This window comes from Peromyscus leucopus, chromosome 8a, assembly GCF_004664715.2.
Source record: "Peromyscus leucopus breed LL Stock chromosome 8a, UCI_PerLeu_2.1, whole genome shotgun sequence".
Classification (NCBI taxonomy): Eukaryota; Metazoa; Chordata; class Mammalia; order Rodentia; family Cricetidae; genus Peromyscus; species Peromyscus leucopus.
Window position 1 is genome coordinate 58,262,215 of NC_051085.1, and position 24,399 is coordinate 58,286,613.

A 24,399-nucleotide genomic window follows, 5' to 3' on the forward strand; every position below is an offset into this window, starting at 1 on the left:
CAGTAAAATAGAATACCATACACAGGAGATTGGAAATAGGAGGACCATGGGGGCATCCTATGAGAAAGCGGCAGGCATCTAATGATCTCAGGATGCTGACAAGGGGCTACAAGATTTGATGTTTGTCCTGCTGCATTTTTGTCTTGCTTTGGTCTCTTCATTTTTCATTATATTCTGATTCTTTCTTGAAGAATAGGAATGTTCATTCTGTGCCATTGCATGTTTGAAACAACAATATCATTTAAGGATATAGTAGAATGTGGTCAGATAAACAGTAATTGTCACTAAGAATTGAGGAAACATGAGGTTGTCAGAGAATGACACCCATTGATTCATAGGTTTGAATACTGTTTGGGAAGGAGTCTCTATCTTTCCAAAGGAGGTATGTCATATGGGTGGACTTTGAGGCTTCAAAATCTTCTGACCATGCCCAGTGTGTTCTCTACCTCCTGCTTGAGGTTCACATTGTGAGCTCTCAGCTTTTTCTTATGCCATGTGTTTACTGATCCATTATGGACTGTAAACCTGTAGAACTGTAAGCCCAATTTAATGCTTTCTTTCATAAATTTTTTGAACATGGTGTGTTTCATCATAGCAGTAGAATGGTAACTATACACAAGTGTTCTGTGGAAGATTAGAACACAGAACTTCCAACTACAGAAACAGGGAGGAGTTTGTTCTAACTTTAGCTCTAGAGCAGTTAGCATCAGTCCCATGCCTTTGAGGGTAGGTACGACCCCAAGATTGACAGGTCTAGACTTACATGAAAGTAGCTGTGGCCTTCCTCTGACACAGCCTGCTCAGAGGCAAAAACAGCTTTGTTCTGAGTTTACAATAGCTCAGTATAGCTGTCCAACTAAGTGCTGATAGATGACTTTTCCTTGGTATTCTCTGTATTTGTGTTCTCTGTCCTTTGCATTTGTGAGAATTGTGGCACTGGCACATTTATCTTTTAGATCAAACATCATGATTGACATGTAGTATAGGTTCCAAAGCAATCTACTTTCACAGTGTCATTTACTTGATTTTCAGTTAAGACCTTGGCACAAGATGAACATGCCAGAGGCATTTTTGTTTGCTTGAGACAGAGTTTCTCTGTGTAACAGCTCTGGCTGTCCTGGAACTCACTTTGTAGACTCACAGAGATCACCTACCTCTGCTTCCTGAGTCCTGGGATTACAGGCATGTGCCACCACTGCCCAGCTGCCAGAATATTTTTTTCATCAGTTTTATAATTTATATATGTTCCTTATGACTTTAAGGTAAGAATTTCCTAAATGTATTTCCTCATTATTGTGACTATATTCAGAATTGGATTTGTTAACTGAGCATGCTTAGGAATAGGTAAAACTCTATAGGAACATGCCTAGATTCCCTATGTAAAATCCTCATCTAGAAACAGCATTGCTTTGGAAATGACTGCCATGTTCTTCTTGCCTCCTCTAGGTAAGAAATCCTTTTCAGTTCTTCTATTTTGGCTGTTGTGATGGCTATTCTTGGAAGTCAAACTGACTACTCTGGAATGAATTAAAACCAACACATTGGATACACCTGTTAGAGATTTTTCTTAATTGAAACTTTTGAAGTAGGAAGACCCATCATTAATCTGGGTCTTTTGAGGTGATGAGATTCACTTTTCATCTGTGCCACATCTTCTGGTGGCAGCCTACATATATAAAGTATATTGAAGAAGAAAGTTATTTTTCTCTTCGCCTGTTTGTCCTAGCTGTGGCTAGGAAGGTCATTCCTTTGCTGTCATTAGAGCCTAGTTCTTAGGAATTCTATTGTTCTATTCTATTCTATTGCTGAAGACCATCTAAGACATCCAGCTACAGGGGCTGAATATCTACTGGATTCCTCAACTTTCTAATGATAGACAGCTAATATTGGTCTAGCTGGAACACAGCCTGTGGGACATTCTATTAAATCCATTTTCTACCTACATAGAGGGAGTGAGAGATTCATTCTACCAATTTTGTTCATATAGAAAACATTGACTAATACTGCTGGTTTATTGTTGTTGTTGTTTTCACTTGACCACTAAGGAAGATGTGCTTGCTAACAATAGTGCTCATAAAGGCATCCTTCCTTGCTCCATTTCTAAGTATTCGACTTATTGTGAAGACTATACTTTTTATTATTATTGAATTGTTAAGAGATTAAAATGAATTTCAGGAATAATGCACCTAAAACAACAAAACCATTGTTCAGCCTTCTAGTGGGAGAAAGACTTATTATCTTGTTTGTGATCTGATTCCCTCTTTTCTCTCCTGATTGTCTGAAGTCCCTGTGACAGCCAGGTAAAATGTACCTTTAGCTTATCTGACCTAAGTGGGAAGCCACAGAACTAATAACTTCTTTTGTGCCCTAAAATCTCTCTTAACTGTTAATATACTGGGCATCCTTCCTGTGGGACAGGAGAATCACTCCACTCTATATTCTGTAATGGGCTGTATACGCTAGCCACATTGTGTCAAGGAGGAAGAAAGGGAAGTGTCTGTGGAGTGCAGGAAGATAGTTTGGTCAGCCTGGGGCAAGTGCTATTAAAATGCATATCTCTGCAGATCTGGAATGATCTGGGTCTGGGTTGGAAGGCAGAGCCAGGAACCACCATGCTTTGTCCACTCAGCCCAGTGTAGGCTTAGGGGAGATGCTCTTGTCACTTAGTCCTCACTAGCAATCAGGGCATGCGTGCCAACCTGCCAGTCAGAAGTGGTGCAGGACTTTTCACGCTCCAAGTGGCAGGCTTGGCTTTGTAGCTGAAAAGGCACCCGTGGTTTTGATTGCTGTCATGAGTGCTACTGCAGGGAGCTGTGAGGGGAACATGGGCAAGATGGGAAGCCACAACATAGTGAATGAGGGGCTGTTGTCTCCAGATGAGCAGAAAGGGATGGTGAGCTGCCCAAGCCAGTGTGGCAGGGCTTCCCCTGGGGTGGGTGGGAACCTGAGGCCAGATTTAGTGTCCTGTGAGGTCTTAGGTGTCCTTGCAACTCCCTGTACCCAGATGCAGGGTTCTGCATGACTTTGCTCTGTGGAGTGCATCTGTGCAGGACATTGGTAGCAGGGAACTAAGTGTAGAAACATCTTTGTAGTCAATGTCAGCATTCTTTTGGTACATCCATGGAAGGCAGATTGCCAGTTTCAGAGAGGTCTTGTTTCTTTAGTATCTTCTAGAAGTTCTGCACTTTGCATTTAATAGTTTGGTGTAAGATCCATTTATAGTCAATTTTGTGGAGGTTGTAAAAGGCATTTCATGTACTGGGTAGCACTCCACTACTAAGCTGTGATATAGAAGAGTAAAGTTGGTAATATAGAGGATTTATCAATGCTTAGAAGATAGTAAGTCACACAAAGTCAAATTTAGCTAAGGAAGGGCTGCCTCTAAAACACTCTAAAGATAGACGATATGCTAACCAGGCCTGTTATACATTAGGATGTTAGGATACACATGTTTGTTTACCAGGATTGTCCAGACATTTGGCTTCAACCCATTACAAAGAAGAAACCCCTGATTTACAAATAGCCGCTATGCCCATCCCTGTATCAAGGAACAACCCTCTAACAAGCTGTTCAAGGGGACATTACAGGGTCACAACCAACATTAAGGCCTGGTGTGCCATAAAGGTCCTGTTTACTTAAGGAAAACATAGTTCTGCTAGATGTGCAAGACAGCAGGTGACAACTATTTGAAAAGGAAAAACATAGATGTGTTGAGGGGTGTCTTGATCAAACAGGGCCTTCCCTGAGGCCCTCGTGTATGGAAAAGGAACATAGGTCCTTCTCAAATCCAGGAGCAAGCTTGACAGAGTCAGTAACAGCCTGGGAGCTTTCCCTTAGTCTCTGAAGTATAGTGTAAAAACAGCTCCTTCTCTGAAATAAGGAACATGCTTGGGAGAGCTGATAATGGTCTATGGCCAGGGCCTTTGTGGAGGATTTGCTTAAGATCCTCAGAACCAATTCTTCCCACCATGTGGGTCTATGGTTATCAATCCCAAGACCACTGTGGGCTTGTGTGTTCCCCATATGCAGCATTGTTTGATTAGCCTCATCCCTGAGCTCATCCCATTGTATGATAGTTTCTGCTGACTTCATAAATGTCTCCCGTTTCCTTCCATTTTCCCCCTGGAAATAGTATTAAAGGTGCTATTCTTTTTAGAAGCTTATTTGATATGAGACATAGCTTGTTCAAGACCTCCTCACCCCAGCTTTTATTTTTCTCTATCTTCTACTTTTTCTATCTTTCTCATCTTCTGGGTCCTCTTCCTCAGGACCCTGTCACTGAAGAATGACATGCTGTGTCAGGTCAATAGTGTACTTATGAAATAGTTCTGGGAGTAACTTTGTTGTATAAGTCTCCCATCTTCCTAAGTGGCCAGACTTGCAGTTTTCTGTCCTTATTTAAATTGTTCAAAATGTAATCTGGAGTCTGAACCTAAAAGAAACTTAAGGATCATAGCATATGTGGAATACAAAATCTGTTCTAGGCCAGCTCCTCTTGGATCATTAACCAGAGATTAATGCATATAGATGTAACCAACAGTCTTAATAAATAAGAAACACAGAACCAATGTAAAAGAGAAAGCCGAGAGGTCAGAGCTCAGAGCTAAAACCTTACCCTTCCTGCGGTGCTCCTACCTCCCCGAAAGAGACCTACTTCCTGTGTGTATGTCTTTACATAGTCTTTCTGACCTGCCTTCTCATTGGTTGCAAATCCAAACACGTGACTGCCTCATCACTGCCTGTATGTACAGCCCTCCAGGTCTTAAAGGCGTGTGTCTCCAATGCTGGCTGTATCCCTGAACACACAGAGATCTATCTAGCTCTTCTACCAAGTGCTGGGATTAAAAGCGTGCGCCGCCGCCGCCGCCGCCGCCGCCGCCGCCGCCGCCACCGCCACCACCACCACACTCTTGCTGTGGCTCTAATAGCTCTGACCCCCGGGCAACTTTATTATTAACATACAATTAAAATCACATTTCAGTACAAATAAAATACCACCATATTTCCCCTTTTCTATTTTAATAAAAAGAAAAAAAGCAAAAGGTTATAACTAACGAAAGAAAAACTATATACAAAAGTACAATAACTATATACAATATATACAAGTAATAAATATCTAAACAGGTATTTGACAAATCAGAGAAAATAATTCCATTATCTATCCTATTTTGGTAAATCCAAGATGTACCTAATGCACTTTCTATCCTAATTAATTTTCAACTATAACTAACTAATCTTCAACCATAACTAACTAATCTTCAACTCCCTCAGAGACCCAAGAAGGAAATAATATTAGCTAACAAAAATAAAAACAGGAAGGGCATGCAAGCAACTTCCAAAAAATTTGTGAGTTGACAGAAACAGCCAGCTGCCTGGACAGTCACCTGAGGTTTCCACAGTGTTGGGGCATCATCTTCAGCCTATAGGCTTAGCGTATCTGACAGACTCATTTGTGAAGTAGGATGTACACAAGGTCAACAGTTCAACCTCACATTGGATGAGAGCAGTCCATATACCAGAAACACCTGAATTCCACTAGTGCCATGTCATGATTCAGGATTTTATTTTCTGGAAATTGTTGATAGTTTTTGAATTCATCTGTCCATTGTTCTTGACTGTGTATATATGGCTTCATCTCAGCATCCCGTTCTTCTCCACATCCCTCCTCTATTAAATGCCAGTCTACTATTGAGAGGCGTGAGCTTAGTTACTCTTCAAGAATAACTGTTTCAGCTGCTGTTCCATTGCACAACAGAAGCCATCGGCCCACTGCTTGTTCAGCTGCCTTAGAAGAAAAGGGCACTGTACCTTTTCCAAATTGCAAAGGCCACTTCAGGGATGGGGCCATATTGTCCTGGCTTCAGAAGATGCCTTTTGATAAAGCCATAACCACACTTGTTTTGGCAAGAATCAGTAGTCCTTTGTTTCATGTTCTGTCTGTCCATTTTGTCCTGTTGATTCGAGGATACTTTGTTGTCCAGTGGCTAACTTTTGCCACAATGAAAATAAACTCCATATGCAATTTCTTCAAAGCCCATATTTTCTCTGAAGTAGATTGGGACTGCCAGGAGCCAACATGTCTCAAAAAAGAAAAATTTCTAAGTTATTAAAACATTTTAAATGCCATATTCTGTAGATCTCTGAAGGGTTTGAAGATGACCTGTCTAAAATATATCTGCTCAATTTTTAAAACATATCTAATGTGACTACAAGTTCTATTGTAATGTCTAACTACTAACTTTCATTTCTTTATATCTTAATAGTTGGTAATAATAACATTCAAGGATCAGAAAATTGCATTACATTGTTAAGTGAATGGTATAAATACAATTAGAAATATACATATAGCATTTTCTAACAATATCAATTTCAAATTTGTATACAATATAAAACAATCCAATCCAATGTAAAGTATTTAAAACTAGTAATTGTCTTTTTCTTTTCTTTTCTTTTTTTTAAACAAGAACCTTAAATCTAATCTCCTTTGCTTAGCCTTTTTCCTAACACTTGACAATAACTTGTAACCAACCCCCCTAAACAATGAAAATTATCCCAGACCCAAAACCCATTAAAAGGACCAAAAAACAACCTGCCCCACACCACCTCTTTGGGAATGTGGGTGTCGTATTCTTAAAATTGCTTCCTGCTGGGTATGGGTGAAGTTTTCTTTATCCTGAAAGGAAAATTTTAGGTTAATTGTCAAATTCTAGGAAAGGTAACTATATCCTTCATTATCCAGTCTGTGTATAAAGCCAAAGTTCAGGGTTTATCTCAAGTCCTTATTCAAGTTGTCTTTGAGACTGGATCATCTCAGCTAGTCATCTCAAAATTGCTCTGAGCACCTTGTAGTTCAAAGCTGATCTGTAGATGATGTTTGTCAGCTTAATGATATTATTATTGTCCACGTGGAATTGTTGTTGTTGTGGGGCCCCATCTTCTTCCTGGAGACTTCAGTTGATGTTAGGCCTGGCCGTGATTTCCTGCTGAAAACTGTTAAGAGACTAGAACACAAAGACATATATATGCAGCTAATTGAAGCCTTTTTTCTAGAATTAGCTAGTACTCTATATGACCATTCATATCTTAACAAAGTTTAAAATGTATATATGTCTATTTATATATTAATCTTGTAAATTTTGATATAAAATGTATACTTTAAGAAAAGTTTAAAGAATCAGAATAGAATCAAAGAGTTGAGATTAGTAATAGAATAGTCCCTTAATTAATTTGGCTTTTGTCCTGTCCCATAGCAGAAGATGGCTCTTTTATTCTGACATGATACAGGGAGTTTGCGTTTTCCTTTTAACAACATGCTTGAGTTTAAAGAAGGAGAGAGCCATTCTCCAACTCCAAAGTCAGCTTTAAATTTTAATTGAACTGGGACTATTAGAAGACCAATAGTGTTAAATTTCTTTAGAGAAGAGCAGAAACAAACATTTAGGAAGACTTATAAAAAAATTTTAGATGATATACCCATACGCCATTTCACTCTGTTTCCTGGGATAGATGATTTGTCCCTTTTCTTCAGTTGTCTCATTTGTCTTGTGTTCTTCAGATTCCTTAACCTTCATTCTCCTAAAAGACAAAAACAAAAACCTTTCCCCAAGACTAATTTTGGGGATTTTTTTTTTTTTTTGGCAAGTTATTATCTGATTAAATGAAAAGGCATGTGTTACTGATACAAGTTAGTTAAAATTGGATGTTATGCTGGTTGATGAACTATCACCTCCTCTAATTAAGAGGTCTCTCTTGTTCAAATCGAACCTTTATCAATTTTGATGGTACCCACAGCTTATCTTCTCCTGTAGAAAAAAAAAAAGCAAAACCTTGTCCCCAACGTAATATATACCCTGGTTTCCATTTTGAGGTCAGCACATCCTTAAAGTATATAGGCTGATTTAATTCTGTAGTTTTTTTCTATTATCCAATGTCTCTCTGCAGCTGTTGTTCCTTTCTCATTGGCATTGAGAAAATTCAAAGTTAATAGAGCATTATGCAGTCTATTTCTGGGGGTTTTTGTTACCCCTTTCTGTTTATCTAGCATATCCTTTAGAGTTCTGTTTGATCTTTCTATAACTGCTTGACCTGTAGGATTATGTGGTATACCTGTAATATGCTTTATATTATAATAAGCAAAAAACTGTTTCATTTTGACAGAGACATATGATGGAGTATTGTCAGTTTTGATTTGTGCAGGTATACCCATGATGGCCATAACTTCTAGCAAATGAGGGATTACAGAATCAGCCTTTTCAGAACTCAAAGCAGTTGCCCATAGAAATCCTGAATAAGTATTAATGATGTGGTGTACATATTTCAATTTTCCAAATTCTGCAAAGTGAAACACGTCCATCTGCCAGATTTCATTTCTCTGAGTACCCTTTGGGTTACATCCTGCTGGTAATGGTGTTTCATTGTAGAAGGAACAAGTAGGACATTTCTTTACTATTTCTTTGGCTTGTTGCCAGGTTATGGAAAAATCCTTTTTTAAACCTTTACTATTGACGTGATGTTTTTTATGAAATTCTGAGGCCTCCAGCACATTTCCTATCAATAATTTATCAATCTCATCATTGCCTTGTGCTAGAGGGCCTGGCAGACCAGTATGGGATCGAATGTGAGTTATATATAAAGGATGACTCCTTTTCCTGATTGTATCTTGTAATTGAATAAATAGTGAAGTTAATTCTGAAGCATCAGGGATAAATTCTGCAGTCTCAATATGTAATACCACTCTTTCAGCATACTGAGAGTCAGTTACTATGTTGAGAGGTTCTAAAAAATCCATTAATACCATCAGAATTCTGATTTTTGAACTGAATTATAAGGACTTTGAAGCACTTTACTTAAATTTTCTGATTTGTAATCTGCCTTTCCTTCTTTGTTGGCATCTGTATAAAATGTACGAACACCAGATATGGTTCCCCCCCACACACACACACACAATTTGAGGCAAGATCCAACCAGCTCTCTTTATAAGATCAATTCTATTGCTTTTGGGATATTTGCTGTTAATTTCTCCCAAAAAATTACTGCAAGCTCTTTGCCAAGGTTCACTTTTTGTCCATAATTTTTCAACGTCCTCCTTAGTTAAAGGTACAACAATTTCTGCTGGGTCTATGCCTGCTAATTGACGAAGTCTCAATTTTCCTTTCCAAATCAAGTCAGAGATTTTTTCCACATAAGTTTCTAATTTTTTATTTGGTTTATTTGGTAAAAATATCCATTCCAATATAATATCTTCCCTCTGCATTAATATTCCAGTAGGAGAATGCCTAGAAGGTAAAATAACCAAAATGCAATCCAGCTTTGGATCAATACAATGCACGTGCCCTTCATGTACTTTCTTTTCTACTAAGGCCAATTCTTTCTCAGCTTCAGGTGATAATTCTCTTGGATTATTTAAGTCCTTGTCACCTTCTAAGGTTTTGAACAAATTATTCAGTTCATTTTTTACCCCAACAATAGTTTGTAGATGAGAAATATCTCCAAATAATCTTTGAATGTCATTAAGAGTCTGTAGTCTATCTCTCCTAATTTGCACCTTTTGGGGTCTAATTTTTTTGTAGCTCTATTTTATATCCTAAATAATTAATAGAATTTCCTCTTTGTATCTTTTCAGGAGCAATTTGTAATCCCCAGCAAGGCAAAATTTTCTTTACTTCTTCAAACATTTTTTCTAAAGTATCTGCATTTGAGTCAGCTAGTAAAATATCATCCATATAATGATAAATTATAGATCTAGGAAATTTTTTACGTATCCCTTCTAATGGCTGTTGTTCAAAATATTGGCACAGAGTAGGGCTATTCAACATTCCCTGTGGGAGGACCCTCCATTGAAATCTTTTAACTGGTTGAGAATTATTATAAGTAGGCACTGTAAAAGCAAATCTTTCTCTGTCTTTTTCTTGTAAGGGTATTGAAAAGAAACAGTCTTTTAAATCAATAACTATGAGAGGCCATCCTTTTGGTAACAGAGTAGGCAAAGGCATCCCAGATTGTAGAGAGCCCATTGGCTGAATTTCTTTGTTAATTGCTCTAAGGTTTGTTATCATTCTCCATTTACCAGATTTCTTTTTAATAACAAATACACAAGAATTCCAAGGGCTGGTTGATTCTTCAATATGCTGAGCATTTAACTGTTCTTCTACCAGCTCTTCTAAAGCCTGGAGTTTCTCTGTTGTTAAAGGCCATTGCTGGACCCATACAGGCTTGTCTATTAACCATTTTAAAGGTAGAGCTGTTGGTGTCTTTGGAAGATCATCAGTTATTGTGCCCTGTTCTTGTATAATATGGATGGCTGGTGACCACTCAAAATAATGCCTTCTAATATTTCTCTCAGAATCATGTGATAGTGTATGATTTGTTTCTGAGATTGGAGGGATGTTAATCTGAGTATTCTATTGTTGCAACAAGTCTCAACCCCACAGGTTCATAGCTATGTTAGCCACATATGGTTTTAATTTTCCTCCTGTCCTTCTGGGCCTATACATTCAAGCCATCTTGCACTCTGTTTCACCTGAGATAATGCCCCTATTCCTAACAATTGAACGTTTACCTCCTGAAGAGGCCAAGTTGGATGCCAAAATTCTGGTGCAATTATTGTAACATCCACACCTGTGTCCACCAGACCAGACAACAAAACACCATTTATTTCTATCGTTAATTTTGGTCTTTGTTCATTAATAGAAGTTTGCCAAAATATTTTCTTTATGTTTTCTCCTGAATTTTCTGTTCTCTCTGTTTCATCATCCTGACCAGCATGATTTATTCCAATAGGCATTTGGTTATTTATTTGCTCTGAGCATGGGTTTCCTCTATGGTTGCAGGAAAGGTTTGAACTGGATTTGCTATGGGGGCCTGCATGAGGCCCCTCTGGGAGTTTCCCGAAGACTGAGGCAAAGGATTACCCTGTCTGTCCTTTGTTGATCTACATTTGTTGGTCCAGTGTTTTCCCTTACCACACCTTCTGCATACTCCAGAAGGAAGGGGCATTCTGTTGCCATTGTTCCTTGAAGAAACATTGTTTCTAGGAATGACCTGTTGACAATCCCTTTTCAAATGTCCTTGCTTTCCACATCCAAAACATCTAACATTCCTCAAACCTTTTGAAATTGCTTCTCCTACCCACATATCATCATGCTCATGAGCCTCTATATTAACCGTGTCTCTAATCCAATCTTCCAAGGGTGCAGATCTTGACTTTAACGGCCTGATTATTCTTTTGCATGCTGCATTTGCATTCTCAAAGGCCAAAGATTCAATTATTGCCTTTCTAGCTTCTGAATCTGAGACCATTCTCTTTACTGCTCAAGCCAGCCTTTGTAAAAAATCTGTGAAAGATTCTTTTGGGCCTTGCATAACCTTTTTAAATGACTCAGTTTTTTTTCCTGGTTCCTCAACTCTGTCCCATGCATTCAAGGCTGCCGTTCGACATAAAATTAGGGTTTGGACATCATATAAACATTGTGTTTGTACTGAAGCATATTGGCCTTCTCCAATAAGCTGATCCTGGCAAACTTGTATTTCTTTATCCGTCCATTGTTTTTCTATGTTTTTAGCTTCATCCTTGAACCATGTTAGCCGCTGTAACCTCTGGCTGGGTTCCAGAACAGCTTGTGCCAGCTCCCGCCAGTCTTGTGGTACAATCCTATTATATGTTGACCAAGAGTTTAACATTTTCTTTACATATGGGGAATGCATGCCATAAGATACTATTGCCTCCTTAAACCTTCATAAATCCAACATTTCAATTGGAGCCCAAATTTTTTGTGTAGTCATTTGATTAGGCAACTGCTGTACGGTTACAGTATAAATTAAGGGTGACTGTGTGAGAACTGGCTTTCTTTCTGTAACCTTATGATCCAAACTTGAAACAACTTCACTGTTAATTTCTTCTGTCTGCCACAGGTGTTATGCTACAGAGTGGGGGGATGAGATGGGGTGTTGGATCTCGGAAGAATATCTGCAGGTGGTGCCTGCATAAGTTGGGGACTGCAATAAATCAATGAGTGGTGGGAGGGAATTTAGGCAGGGATGGTCTCTGAGATCCACAGGAAATGGCAGAAAGAGGAGATGGGATAACTGGGTATGAGGGGTGGCTGTAGCTGGTGTTCTGTTATAGTGCTAGGGATAAGACTTGGGGATTAGATTTAGAGGGGAAAAGGGAGTCTTCAGTTGGCTTACCTGTTTCCCTGGCCTTCTCAGCTTGTACATTCCCAGTGAATGCCTGCTAGAGTTGGAGGCTGGGATGATGGGATGAGTTGGGGGGAAGGAAGGCTGGAGAAGATCTTTGTAATACTTTGGGGATAGGGTCAGAGAGGAAAGGGAGACCACAAAATATTTCCTGCTACAGAGCTGGGGATTAGACTGGGAAGATTGGTTCTGGATGAACAGGAGAGGTGTGCATTCACCCTTAGTCTACTTGTTGCCCTGGCAGGAACATCCTTGGGTTAGAGGGTGCCTCTTGGGATTACTTAGTAGTGGAATGCTACCCAACACAAGAGATGCCATTTAGAACCTCCACAAAATTAACCCCAAATGAATCTTACACCTAAATGTTAAATTCAAAGTGCAGAACTTCTAGAAGATACTAGAGAAACTAGGCCTCTCTGTAACACAAATCTTAAAAGATCTTATTAATAAAAATAAAAAATAAACAAAAAAAAAAAACCAAAAACCTGGAGCCAGATATTGCAGTGCAAGCTGAAAGATCAGAGAAACAGACAAACCATCTACGTTCTTACCTCTACCGAATCCTCAACCTCAAGAGAGACTTCCTATTGAATCATGTCTTATGAACCTTTCTGTGCCCTGCCATCTTCCTTCCTTCCTAGTGCTGGGATTAAAGGCATTTGCCACCATGCCTGGCTCTGTTCCCAGTGTGGACTTGAACTCAAAGAGATCTGGATGGACCTCTGCCTCTCAAATGCTAGGGTTAAAAGTGTGTGCTACCACTGTCTGACCTCTATGTTTAATATAGTGGCTGGCTTTGTCCTTTGATTCCCAGGCAAGTTTATTAGGGTACACAATATATCACCACAGCTCTCCAAGCTTGGCAACCTGCCTAGGGTCTACAGAGCTTTCTCTAAGGCCCTGGCGTATAGAGAAAAAGACAGAGCTCCCTCTTTAAAAGGAGAGCTTGTAATGGTCTGGGGTCAGGGCTTTTGGGAAGGGGTTGCTTCTGTTCCTGGACACCTGATTCTTTCCACACATGGGGACATGGTTATCAGTCCCAAGGCCACTGTGTACTTTGTTTATAATGTTTGTGGGGAGAGTGCAGGTGCTCAGCAGACACACTGGTGAGCAAGGGGCTACTGTCCCAGACAGGGAGGAGCAGCTGGCTGAGCCACTAGAGCTGGTTTGGTTAGTCGTCTTTGGGACTGGGTGGGAGTCAGCAGCCAGAGGCAGAGTCCTGTGTGGTTCTGCATGGCCCTGCGTCATCCTTGCAACTCCCTGGGCTAGGGTGGCACCCTCTGAATAACTTCATTCCTGGGGTTGCATCTGTGCAGAGCATTGAAGGGGACTGTGCTTAGAAATATCCTTGTTCTTGAGCTCACTATGAAACTGAGGCACCTGTAGTGCTTACATTTTAGCTATGGAAGGCAGACTTGCCAAACTTAGAGAGTCCTGGTTTCTTTAGTATCTTCCAGAAGTTCTGCACTTTTAACATTTAACATTTAGATTTAGGATCTGTCTGGAGTTAATTTTGTTCAGCTTGTAAACAGTTTCTCCTATGTAGAGTAGCACTCCATTGCTAAACTGATATAGAGGAGTAGAACTGATGGTAATAAAATTGATGAATAAGGATTTTCCAATCTGTAGGAAACATTAAGTCACATAAAGTAGAATTTAGCAAAGAGAGGGCTGCCTCCCAAATACACCAAAGATAAACTAGTAGGCTAACCAGGCCTTTTAGAGATTAGGACGCTAGGGTATTAATATTTGTCCACTGGGATTAATCAGCCATTAAGCTACATTCCCATAATAAAAGAAAAAACCTTGATTTACAACCAGCCAAAAGCCTCCCTCCCCCATCAAAGAATAGGCCTCTAACATGCTGCTCAAGGGACAATTACAGGGTAACAACCAACATTAAGTTCTGTGTGCCATAAAGATATATTAATTCTAGAACATCCCCAACCTTTTTGAAAAGTAGTTTTTAGTCAAAGTCTCTGATGTTGATTGAGGTGAGATTCAACCTTGTCTGTAGCCTTGCGGGGCATTGCCCTTACTATCCTTCTGACTAACCACCCTAAATTCTTGGGTTACAAGTCTGCAGCACCACAGAGTTATAAAATTACCAGTTTGAGTCACTTAGTGGACTGTCCATTATAGAACAGGAAAAGGATTTGTGTGTGGAACATGGCTTCTCCCTATAGACTAGAGGAGGAGGAAGTGTACTGTCTGCACTGCATGGGGAAATAGAGTAGACAATAGCTAGATCACAGACTGAAGGTTAAGGCAGTGAGCTGTATGGGTCTCCATCATAAAGAAGTATCTGATGGGGCACAGTGAGTGATTTTCTGTGTAATTTCCCAGCATGTATTAATTCCTTCCATATGCATGAAGACAGACAGAACTGGTGGGTGTACAATTTAGGGAGGGTAGCTTCAACTACTGAGTACTCAGTTTCCAATTAGCAAACTCTCCTATGATAATGTGCAATCCTCTTTGACATAGTTAAGTCAACTGAGAGGTTTGAGACACAGGCCATTGTCTGTAACTCTGTCAGTTTACAGCACTCAGCAAGTAACATTTTACATGGTACCAAGTCATATAATGTCTTATTAATGATATTCTCTCTTCATATAGTTGGTTTTAAGGTCTTTTTTTGCATTTCAGCTGTTTTGATTTAGTCAGTAACTGCTGTGATAGTATAGTTGGGCTTTGGTTGTGACATATTTCCCTGGCTGTTATAGATTATGTTTCTATGCTGGTGTGTAGGCATCTGGGTTTGGGCAATTATAGGTCTAGGTGCTGATTTCTGGCTTCATTTTTGTTACATGGGAGTTTTGTTCCTGGGTTTCTGTTTGCTGTCTGGAGTTTCAGAGTGTGTGTTTGCTGAATGTTGCCTTTTTTGGCTAGCCTTCTTAGCTGATTGTTCAAGGGAGAATGCTTGTTGGTGTTGGAGGCTAGGGGAATGGGAGGCCAAGCAAGATTATCTTAGGGATCCAGGTAAGCTGCCTCTGGTACTCTATTCCAGTTCTAGAGGCAACTGTACAAATTGGGTTTGCGGTAATAGATAATGTAGTAGATCTGTGGAGAGCCTACCTGGTCTTCTTGCAGATGTGGTAACTTTTGGTAAGAGCAGGGGTTGTTTGCCTGAGTTGGGGGCTGGGATACAGAGATGAGGCAAGAAGGGAAGGCAGGTGGGGATGGTCTGTAGAATCCACAGGAGACTTGAACAGGGAGAGGAAGCTGCAGCTGGTGTTCTGTTACAGCCCTAGGGGCAACCTTGAATATTGGGTCTTGAGTAACTGTGGGTGTCCAGCCGCTATTTTTATGACCAGGGTACTCTTGAGCAGGGAGAAGTGAGAAATACTTAGATAGAAAGAGATACCTAGACAACGAGAGGAAAGACAGAAACAGAGGATAGTCTCGGGAGGGCCTGGGTCAAAATCCGCCAGCCCTTTCTGTCCCTTCTAAAGGGCTTTTAAAGGAATGCCAAGGGGTGGAGCAAAAGACCTCCCCCCAGCATGGCCAAGTGCAGACCACCCCAAACACCTGGTAACCATGCATGTGGTCAAGCCATCCCCTAATGCAGCCCTGCTGTGTAAAGCAAACCCAGATCTCACTAGGAAACCTTTGTGGGCTCTCACAGGTTGCAGAGAATGGGGAAGGTCCATGGGCAACCTACCTGGTCACCTACCAACATCTTAATACTGATTCATCAGATTCCCAGGGATCATTATTTACTTACTTATTTAGATTTTTGTTGTTGTTAATCTGTAAAAGACTTAATAGTTTTTTTTTTTTTTTTTTTTTTTTTTGATAAAAGTACAATGTGGGCTGGGCATGTCACTCAGCTAGTATTCTTCAGGTTGACCTGAGTTCATATACCAACACCCAAGTGAGGAGGTTCATAAACACCTGCTACTTCAGATCCAGGGGATCTGACACCCTCTCCTTGGGTATGTCACACATGGAAAACATTTTCTCACACACATACAAACATACACATAAAATAGGGATAAACTTTTTTTCAAAAGTGCTTGTGACTTAAAAAGCAATTAGAGTAAAACAGGTTGCTTTAGGTGCATAATACAAATCATACGATGTTCATTTAAAAATTTGTTACCTTGTGTTTGGTTTGAAAACATTTTCATTTCCTTACTCTGATGCAGAGTTACATCCAGTCTTCAATCATAGGAAACAAAATGGTTTCTAAGTTATCCTAACAGACATCCTTTTCTTTATCAAAAAAGAATGGGATATTTTCTACAATGTAGAGACATCAGAAAGCTTCAAGCAAATCTATCCAATTTTGGTAGAACATCCTTCCTCACCCAACCTATTTTCTGTTATTGCAAAGGGGAGAACTGGAGTGCACAGGGTGAGTTGTGGTCAGTGATTTTTTTTTTTTTAAATTTGGCTAGAATCTTGTAGTTCTAGTTTAAGGGATCATGTTAAATTTGTAGGTCTGTCTTTGTGGCTCCTTTTGTCAGTGGTGCCATCTATGTTGTGTGATTTTATTAGTTGTAATCTAACTATATTGATGTTTCTCTGGGAAATGATGGGCCTTTAGCTATTTTTGTATTCTGAAAAATTACTATGTTATCAGTTCCTTGAGTTTTTGTTGGTTTGGGGACTTTCTTTCAAGAAATAGATTTAATGTTCTCTTCTTGATCTTAGAGGCTTACCTCTCCTCATTTCTTGGCATATATTTGTTTTCCAGTTGTTACTATCATCAGTATTTGCAGTTTTGCTTTTTAAGTTATTTCTGTGGCTAGTACATTGGGTTTTGTCTTTTAAAACATTCTTGTATATTATTGTCTCTGTGTCCTAGTTAGCTCCAGCTGTCAACATGTCATAGCCTGCCATCATCTGATGGAACATCAATTGAGGATGTACCCCCATCAGAATGGCTGGTTGCTATGTCTTTGAGAGGTTGCATTGACTGATGATTGGTCACTGAGGGTGGCAATATCCCTAAGAAAGTAGGCCTGGGCTGGATAAGAGAGCTACCACAGCATGATACAATGGCCAAGTAAGAGAGAAATCTAGGAAACAAAGTTTCCCCATGCTTTTTGCCTTCAGTTGCTAGCTTGAGTTTCTATCCTAAGCTCCCACAATGATAGATTGTGATCTGACAGAATCAGCCAAATGAACCCATTCATTACCTGTGATGCTTTTGGTTAGAGAATTTAATCCTAGCACCAGAGAAGCAAGTTGAAACAAAAATAGTACACAAAAAATGATTTTGTTCCTGGGCAGAACCTGGGAATGTTATGTTTTAGAGGAATGTGGAGGATATCAGGACATTGGATAGTAAAAGCCATAGAAAGCTGCACATAGAGCTTAATCAGCTGTTCTTGTAGGACCTGGAAGATGGGAGTGTTGAGAGTAATGACAGACAGTGGAGGTCCACGTCATAGAATTTCAGTGGGAAATAGACTCCATGATAAGTTAAGCTAGAGGTCATTTGTGTGATATTTTGGTCCCAAACTTCTTTTATGCCCATAGCCTGAAAAATTGTGTAAGGCAGAATTAAAAAATAATGGGCTGAGCTGGGTGTAGTGGTGCTGACTTTAATTCCAGCATTCAGGAGGCAGAGGCAGGTGGATCTTTGTGAGTTTGAGGCCAGCCTGGGCTACCAAGTGAGTTCCAGGAAAGGCGCAAAGCTACGCAGAGAAACCCTGTCTCAAAAAACCAAAAAATAATAATAATAATAATAATAATAATAATAATAATAATAATGGGCTGAGCTGGGTGTAGTGGTGCTGACTTTAATCCCAGCATTCAGGAGGCAGAGGCAGGTGGATCTTTGTGAGTTTGAGGCCAGCCTGGTCTACAAAGTGAGTTCCAGGACAGCCAGAGCTGTTACACAGAAAAACCCTGTCTTGAAAAACAAGAAGAAAAAAAATAATGGGCTAATTTCTTATATGGAATATTGAAATCTCTTAGATGGCTATTACCGATGACTCATTGAGATCTATAGTGAAAAAAAGCAACAAGTGGGACAGAAATAAATGAAAATCTGTGAGCTGTAGGGAAAAGCAGCACTGGGTAGTTTCAGATGGCAGCCAAGTGCTGAAACATGCAGGAATTTTCAGGGAGATTATCACCATTAAAGACCTAGCTCTATTTTGGAAGCCTAGCAAGGTGCCTTAAGGGTAAGAATCCATCCTTCTATGCCCCCAATTAATGAAAGGATTATGCAAAGTATTTCCTAGTCCCAGGAAGTAACTTCATACAAAACCTGCTGCAACTCGGGACCAAGCATGGCAGGATCCATCACAACTTAGAAGCCAAATTTGAAGGAATCATCAGTGTTGTACTAGTTCTGGAAACAAAAAAAAAAGATGCAAAATTTCAGGTCATGGATTCTTAGTTTGTGGTTTCAGTTCAGCACTGTTGTAGGCATCTGTGTTTGGCAGAGTCAGAGCCCCAAAGAGGAGATTGTGAAAGTTCATTGCATGGTGCTATTAAGATAAAGCCTGGACTGTATTTTGAGACCATAAAATGTTGAAATAGCCAAGCTATGAGACATCTACCAGGGAGAGCTGCATATATAGAGTGGAAGTAACCAAAGAGAGAAATGTGTGAGAAGTTGCAGAGATAGGGCCATCTAAGCCTTTTAAACTGAATCCCCATGTGTCTGAGACAGAGCTACAGGACTTGATTGTTGCCCTGCTGGATTTTAATTTTGCCTTAGCCCAATCATCCCTTATTATGTACCTATTCCTCTCTTTTGGAATAGGAATGGGCATTTTGTACCATTGTATATTCTAAAGATTTGGCTTGTTTTCTAATTTTACAAGATGTCACAGTCAAGAGCATTTCTTTAGTGTCAGATGAGACTTTGGACACTTGAACAACATAGGGGCTGTTGTAGACTCTGAGGATCATTAAAGTGACTGAATGCATTTTCTTCATAGATGGCCATGAGCCTGTAGTGATTTGGGTCAGGATCTATTTGATTGAATGAAAAACCTCCCAAATAATTGATGTATTTGAACATGTATCTCTTTGGTGGGTCTCTTTGGGGTGATTGTGCAACCTTTAGTAGGAGGAACCTTTCTGGATGAAATTCCTCATTGGGAATGGGAGTCGGTGTCTATAGCCTCAACCCATTTCCCGTTCTTTTTGTTTACTGTGTGGTGGTTGAAACTGATCAGCTAGTTTTCTTCTTGTGGTGTCATGACTTCACCACCATTATAGACTCTATTCCTAAATTGCATAAGATACAGTAGAAGCAATTGTTATTCAATGCTAAACCATTTTGCTAGCCTGCTGTTTTTTGTTGTTGTTGTGTTTGAAAACATGGTTTGTCTGTGTAGTCTTAGCTCTCTTGAAAGTAGCTCTGCAGACCAGGGTGGCCTCAAACTCAGACTCCTGACTTTAGCTACCAAGTGCTGAGATTAAAGGTGAGCCAAACATTCCAGGGTTTTGTTTCGTTTTTATATTATTGGGTAATGGGCCTAAAATGTAGGTTTTTGTACATGTGAAGAAGTATGTGCTGTTGTACTGAGCTTCACCAACACTGTGAGTTTTGAAATTTTGCAGAGGTATCATTAACTTTCCTAGGATGGTATGTATTCATGACACTAATACTGCCTGAGCCTTCTGAGTCATTGGATTTCAGGTGTGTGACATTCTTCCTGTCTATTGTAATTTTTTTGAATTTTTAAAAATGAATATGAGTCTTTTGTCTGTGTACATGGATATGTACCCCATGGGTGCCTGATTCTCACAGTAGTCAAAAGATGGTCTCAGAACCCCTGAGCTTGGAATAATGGATAGTTGTGATCCCCCATGTAAGTATTGGCAATTGAGACCACCTATATACAAAACCAGCAAGAGCTCTTTACTGCTGAGCCATCTCTTCCTGCCCTATGTTGATTATTTATGATCAGCATTTACAATGCTCATGTTTTCAGCTGTCCATTTTTACCTGTTTAAATATGCAGTACCTTTTAGGAAGATCTTATTAATGTCACAGTTTAGACAGGCACTTCAGGTTTCTAGAAGATGAATATAGAATTGGAGTGAATGCATAACTCTTTGTAGGAACTTCAGTAAAAAAAACAAACAAACAAGCAAACAAAACCCCTTTGAGTTCTTTCTATTGTTTTTTGTTTGTTTGATTGATTTTTTTTCAGGGGAGACAGATTCTTAATATGTACTTCTGGCTGTGTGGAATTGATTGCATAAATGAGGGTTACATTTATGTAACTCAGAGGTAGACATACCTGCCTCTGCTTTCTGAGTCCTAGGATTAAATGCATTAACCAATACACCCAGCTTGCCCATCTTTTTTTTTTTTTGTGGTTAGTGATTGTTCATAGAATTTCTTTGATGTATACTCAGTACTATTGATCTGTTTGCTTGTCTGTCTGTTAATAGGCATTTCTCTCACAAGGCAATATCACATTCCAAGGGTGCAGAAATGACAGAGGTGACCCTCCAATTCAGTTTCCTTCTAAAGTAACTTAATGATTACATTAGAACTTCTGTGTCATGGGAACCATGAGAATTATTTGACTATATTTTCAAAGAAGTATACATTTACAATGTTATCAGTATCACTTTCTTTTATACACATGTATGGGATGTTATAGAATGCAGTGACTTATGATGATGTGCATGTTGACTTCAATTGTGAAGAGTGGGCTTTGCTGGATCCTTCCCAGAAGAATCTCTACAAAGATGTGATGCTGGAGACCTACAGGAACCTCACTGCTATAGGTAAGAATAAATTTTCCTTCACATTTTAAAATAAGGGAGTGATTGTTTCTTGGTTATTAATGCTCTTCTGTAATTACAATTGAAACTGAGGAAGGATGATGTGAGTAAATCAGGCATGGTTCTAAGGTTCACTGAAGATAATAACTTCAGTTTTGCACAATTTTCAATAATATACATTTTCTGTTACTATATTTTAGGGTACAAATGGGAAGATCATAATATTGAAGAACATTGTAAAAGTTCTAGAAGACATGGAAGGTAATTTTCATGTGCAAGCTAATACAAATATGCCTCTGAAAAAAAATTTAATGTGTCTGGAAGTTTGAAAGAAAGCAACCATGTAAATATACACAGCTTAAAGTGCATTGATGATTATTAAATTCTCACAAAACTATATACCTCAATGTGAAGTAGGTGAATTATATTTGCAATGATTTGCTTTAAGAAAGATGACAAGGAAACAATGCCTTAATAGATATTACCATTTGATTCATAACCTCATGAGAACTGTGCTGTAGAACTGCCTGCCAATCCTTTTAGTTTCATACCACTCATATTACAAAATGTATGCACATTGAATAGATGATAGTATATGTCCAAAACCTTCTAATAAGGAAATAGTCCAGAGTAAAGCTTGTGTTACTCATATACTTTTTGTGATTTTGCTAAATTTAGTGAGAGGAGGGATAGAGTTAAGAGCCAATGGGGTGGTTGTTGTGGATAAACCTTAATCCCTATACCATATGTCTGTGAGGACCAGGAAGTCAAACTGTGTGAATGCAAGGTGGAAACCTTTTATTTGTTATTCTCCCTTTAAAAGTATATCATATGTCACTCTGAATACAAGCCATAGGAACACAGGGATATTGAAAGAAGCCACATATACCTCTCCCTCTCAGAATAATTAGAAGATATGTAGTAGTCCCCACTTTGAATATACTTGTTAAATGTGATTCAGGTTTACAAGTAATTGCTTTTCCAGCTTCATTAGAAACACATCAACAAACTCACATTACAGAAAAGCCCTATGAATACTAGGAATGTATAAATACTTCTGTTTATCCTGGTTCAGTTTGCAAATGTAGTATGACTCACACTATAGGAAAATTTGTGAATGCAATATGTGTGGTAAAGCTCTGAGTTTTTCCAGTTCTCTTCAAATATGTGAAAAATCTCATATAGGAAAAACATGCTATAAATGTGAACCATGTAATAAAAGATCTTACTATCACGTCTATATTCAGAGACCCAAAACAACCCTTAATGAAGGGAAACAAAATGATAAAACATTAAGATGTGATTCCTCTTTACAATTAGACCCAATTGTAAAATTAATTCATAAAGATATATTAAAAAAATGTAATGAATATGGTAGAGCTTTTACATGTGTCAATTATCATTGCAGGCATGAAAGAAGTCATACTGGAGAGAAACCTTTTGAATATATTCAAAGTGTTAAAGCCTATGCATATCTTAATAATCTTCAAAGGCATGAAAGAATCCATACTGGAGAGAAACCCTACGCATGTGGTAAAGCCTTTTCATGGGACAGTAGTCTCCAAACACATAAAAGAATACACACTGGAGAGAAAACCTATGAATGTAATCAATGTGGTAAAACCTTTGCACATCATAGTCATCTTCTAATGCATAAAAGAACATACACTGGAGAGAAAGGATATGAATGTAATCAATGTGGTAAAACCTTTTCACGACAGAGTAATCTTCTAACCCATAAAAGATTACATACTGGAGAGAAACCCTGTGAATGTAATCAATGTGGTAAAGCCTTTTCACAACACTGGTATCTCCAAATACATAAAAGAACCCATACTGGAGAAAAACCCTACGAATGTAATCAATGTGGTAAAGCCTTTTCACGACAGAGTAATCTTCTAACCCATAAAAGAACCCATACTGGAGAAAAACCCTATGAATGTAATCAATGTGGTAAAACCTTTGCATTTAGTGGTAGTCTCCAAAAACATAAAAGCACACATACTGGAGAGAAACCCTATGAATGTAATGAATGTGGGAAAGCCTTTTCACAAAAGTGTCATCTCCAAACTCATAAAAGAACCCATACTGGAGAGAAACCCTATGAATGTAATCAGTGTGGGAAAGCCTTTGCATGTCACAGTCATCTTCTAACACATAAAAGAACACATACTGGAGAGAAACCCTATGAATGTAATCAGTGTGAGAAAGCCTTTGCATGTGACAGTAGTCTCCGAGTACATAAAAGATCACATACTGGAGAGAAACCCTATGAATGTAATCAGTGTGGTAAAGCCTTTGGACGTTACAATCATCACCTAATGCATAAAAGAACACATACTGGAGAGAAACCCTATGAATGTAATCAATGTGGGAAAGCCTTTTCACAAAAGTGTCATCTCCAAATTCATAAAAGAACACATACAGGAGAGAAACCCTATGAATGTAATCAATGTGGTAAAGCCTTTGCACATCATAGTCATCTTCTAAGGCATAAAAAAACACATACTGGAGGGAAACCCTATGAATGTAATCAATGTCAGAAAGCCTTTGCATGTAACAGTAATTTCCAAATACATAAAAGAACTTATACTGGAGGGAATCCTGTTAATGTAATCAATGTGTTAAAGCCTTTGGACATCACTGCAATTTTTGAAATCATGAGAAAAAAACAAACTGCAGAGAAACCCTATAAATGAAGTCAGTGTGGTAGGGGTTTATACTTCATGGTAGTTTTTATATAAGAATAGAAAAGTTTTACTGTAAAGCATTCTGTTAAATGCAATCATTCTTTTAAAGCCTATGCACACCACAGTAGTCTTTGAGAACGTGAAAAAACTCATAACAAAGGGAATCTGACTATAGAGGATTTGGTAATATCTTTAGCCAACACATTTTCATTACACAAGAGTATTCTGTAGAGAAAACATCTGACAATGTTAACAATCTGTTTAAGCACTACAGTGCCTCTTTATTTTGTTTGTACCTGCAAACTCATGGACGAAGCCCTACAATTTAAATAATAAAGTAACCCTTTTAGGTTTCATACATCTCTTCAATGACATGAAATAACTAATTGAGGAATAAAACTTTACAGATGTGTATTTGTGCCTTTTCTGTTGGTGTGATAAAACATGTCTATTTCAGCTTATGAAAGAGTTTGATTTGACTCTTGATTCCAGAGGGATACAGGATCACCATGAAAATGGCATAGCAACAGGTATTAGACATGGCATATATAGCAGGATCTCACATCCTCAACCTGCAGCATGAACCAGAGAGTGGGAATTGGAAAAAGTGTACAGATGTGAATTATGAAGGCATACCCGCCGGGCGGTTGTGGTGCACGCCTTTAATCCCAGCACTCGGGAGGCAGAGGCAGGTGGGTCCCTGTGAGTTCGAGGCCAGCCTGGGCTAACAAGTGAGTTCCAGGAAAGGTGCAAAGCTACACAGAGAAACCCTATCTTGAAAAACCAAAAAAAAAAAGAAAAA

General features: G+C 38.9%; 1 protein-coding gene across 2 annotated transcripts in view; it reads left to right on the forward strand.

Moving 5' to 3' along the window:
* LOC114691311 (zinc finger protein 431-like) overlaps positions 1 to 24,011 on the forward strand; it is a 60,192-nt gene extending 36,181 nt beyond the window's left edge. Inside the window, exons 2-5 of one of the 2 annotated variants that reach the window (XM_037200506.1) lie at positions 20,569 to 20,649; positions 20,784 to 20,910; positions 21,108 to 21,168; positions 22,316 to 24,011. In XM_037200506.1, the coding sequence (XP_037056401.1) occupies positions 20,569 to 20,649; positions 20,784 to 20,910; positions 21,108 to 21,168; positions 22,316 to 23,606 (1,560 nt within the window). In that variant the 3' untranslated portion in view covers positions 23,607 to 24,011. The remainder of the gene's footprint in view (positions 1 to 20,568; positions 20,650 to 20,783; positions 20,911 to 21,107; positions 21,169 to 22,315) is intronic. The other variant, XM_028866563.2, reaches the window with a different exon arrangement.
* Positions 24,012 to 24,399: the final 388 nt, after the last annotated feature.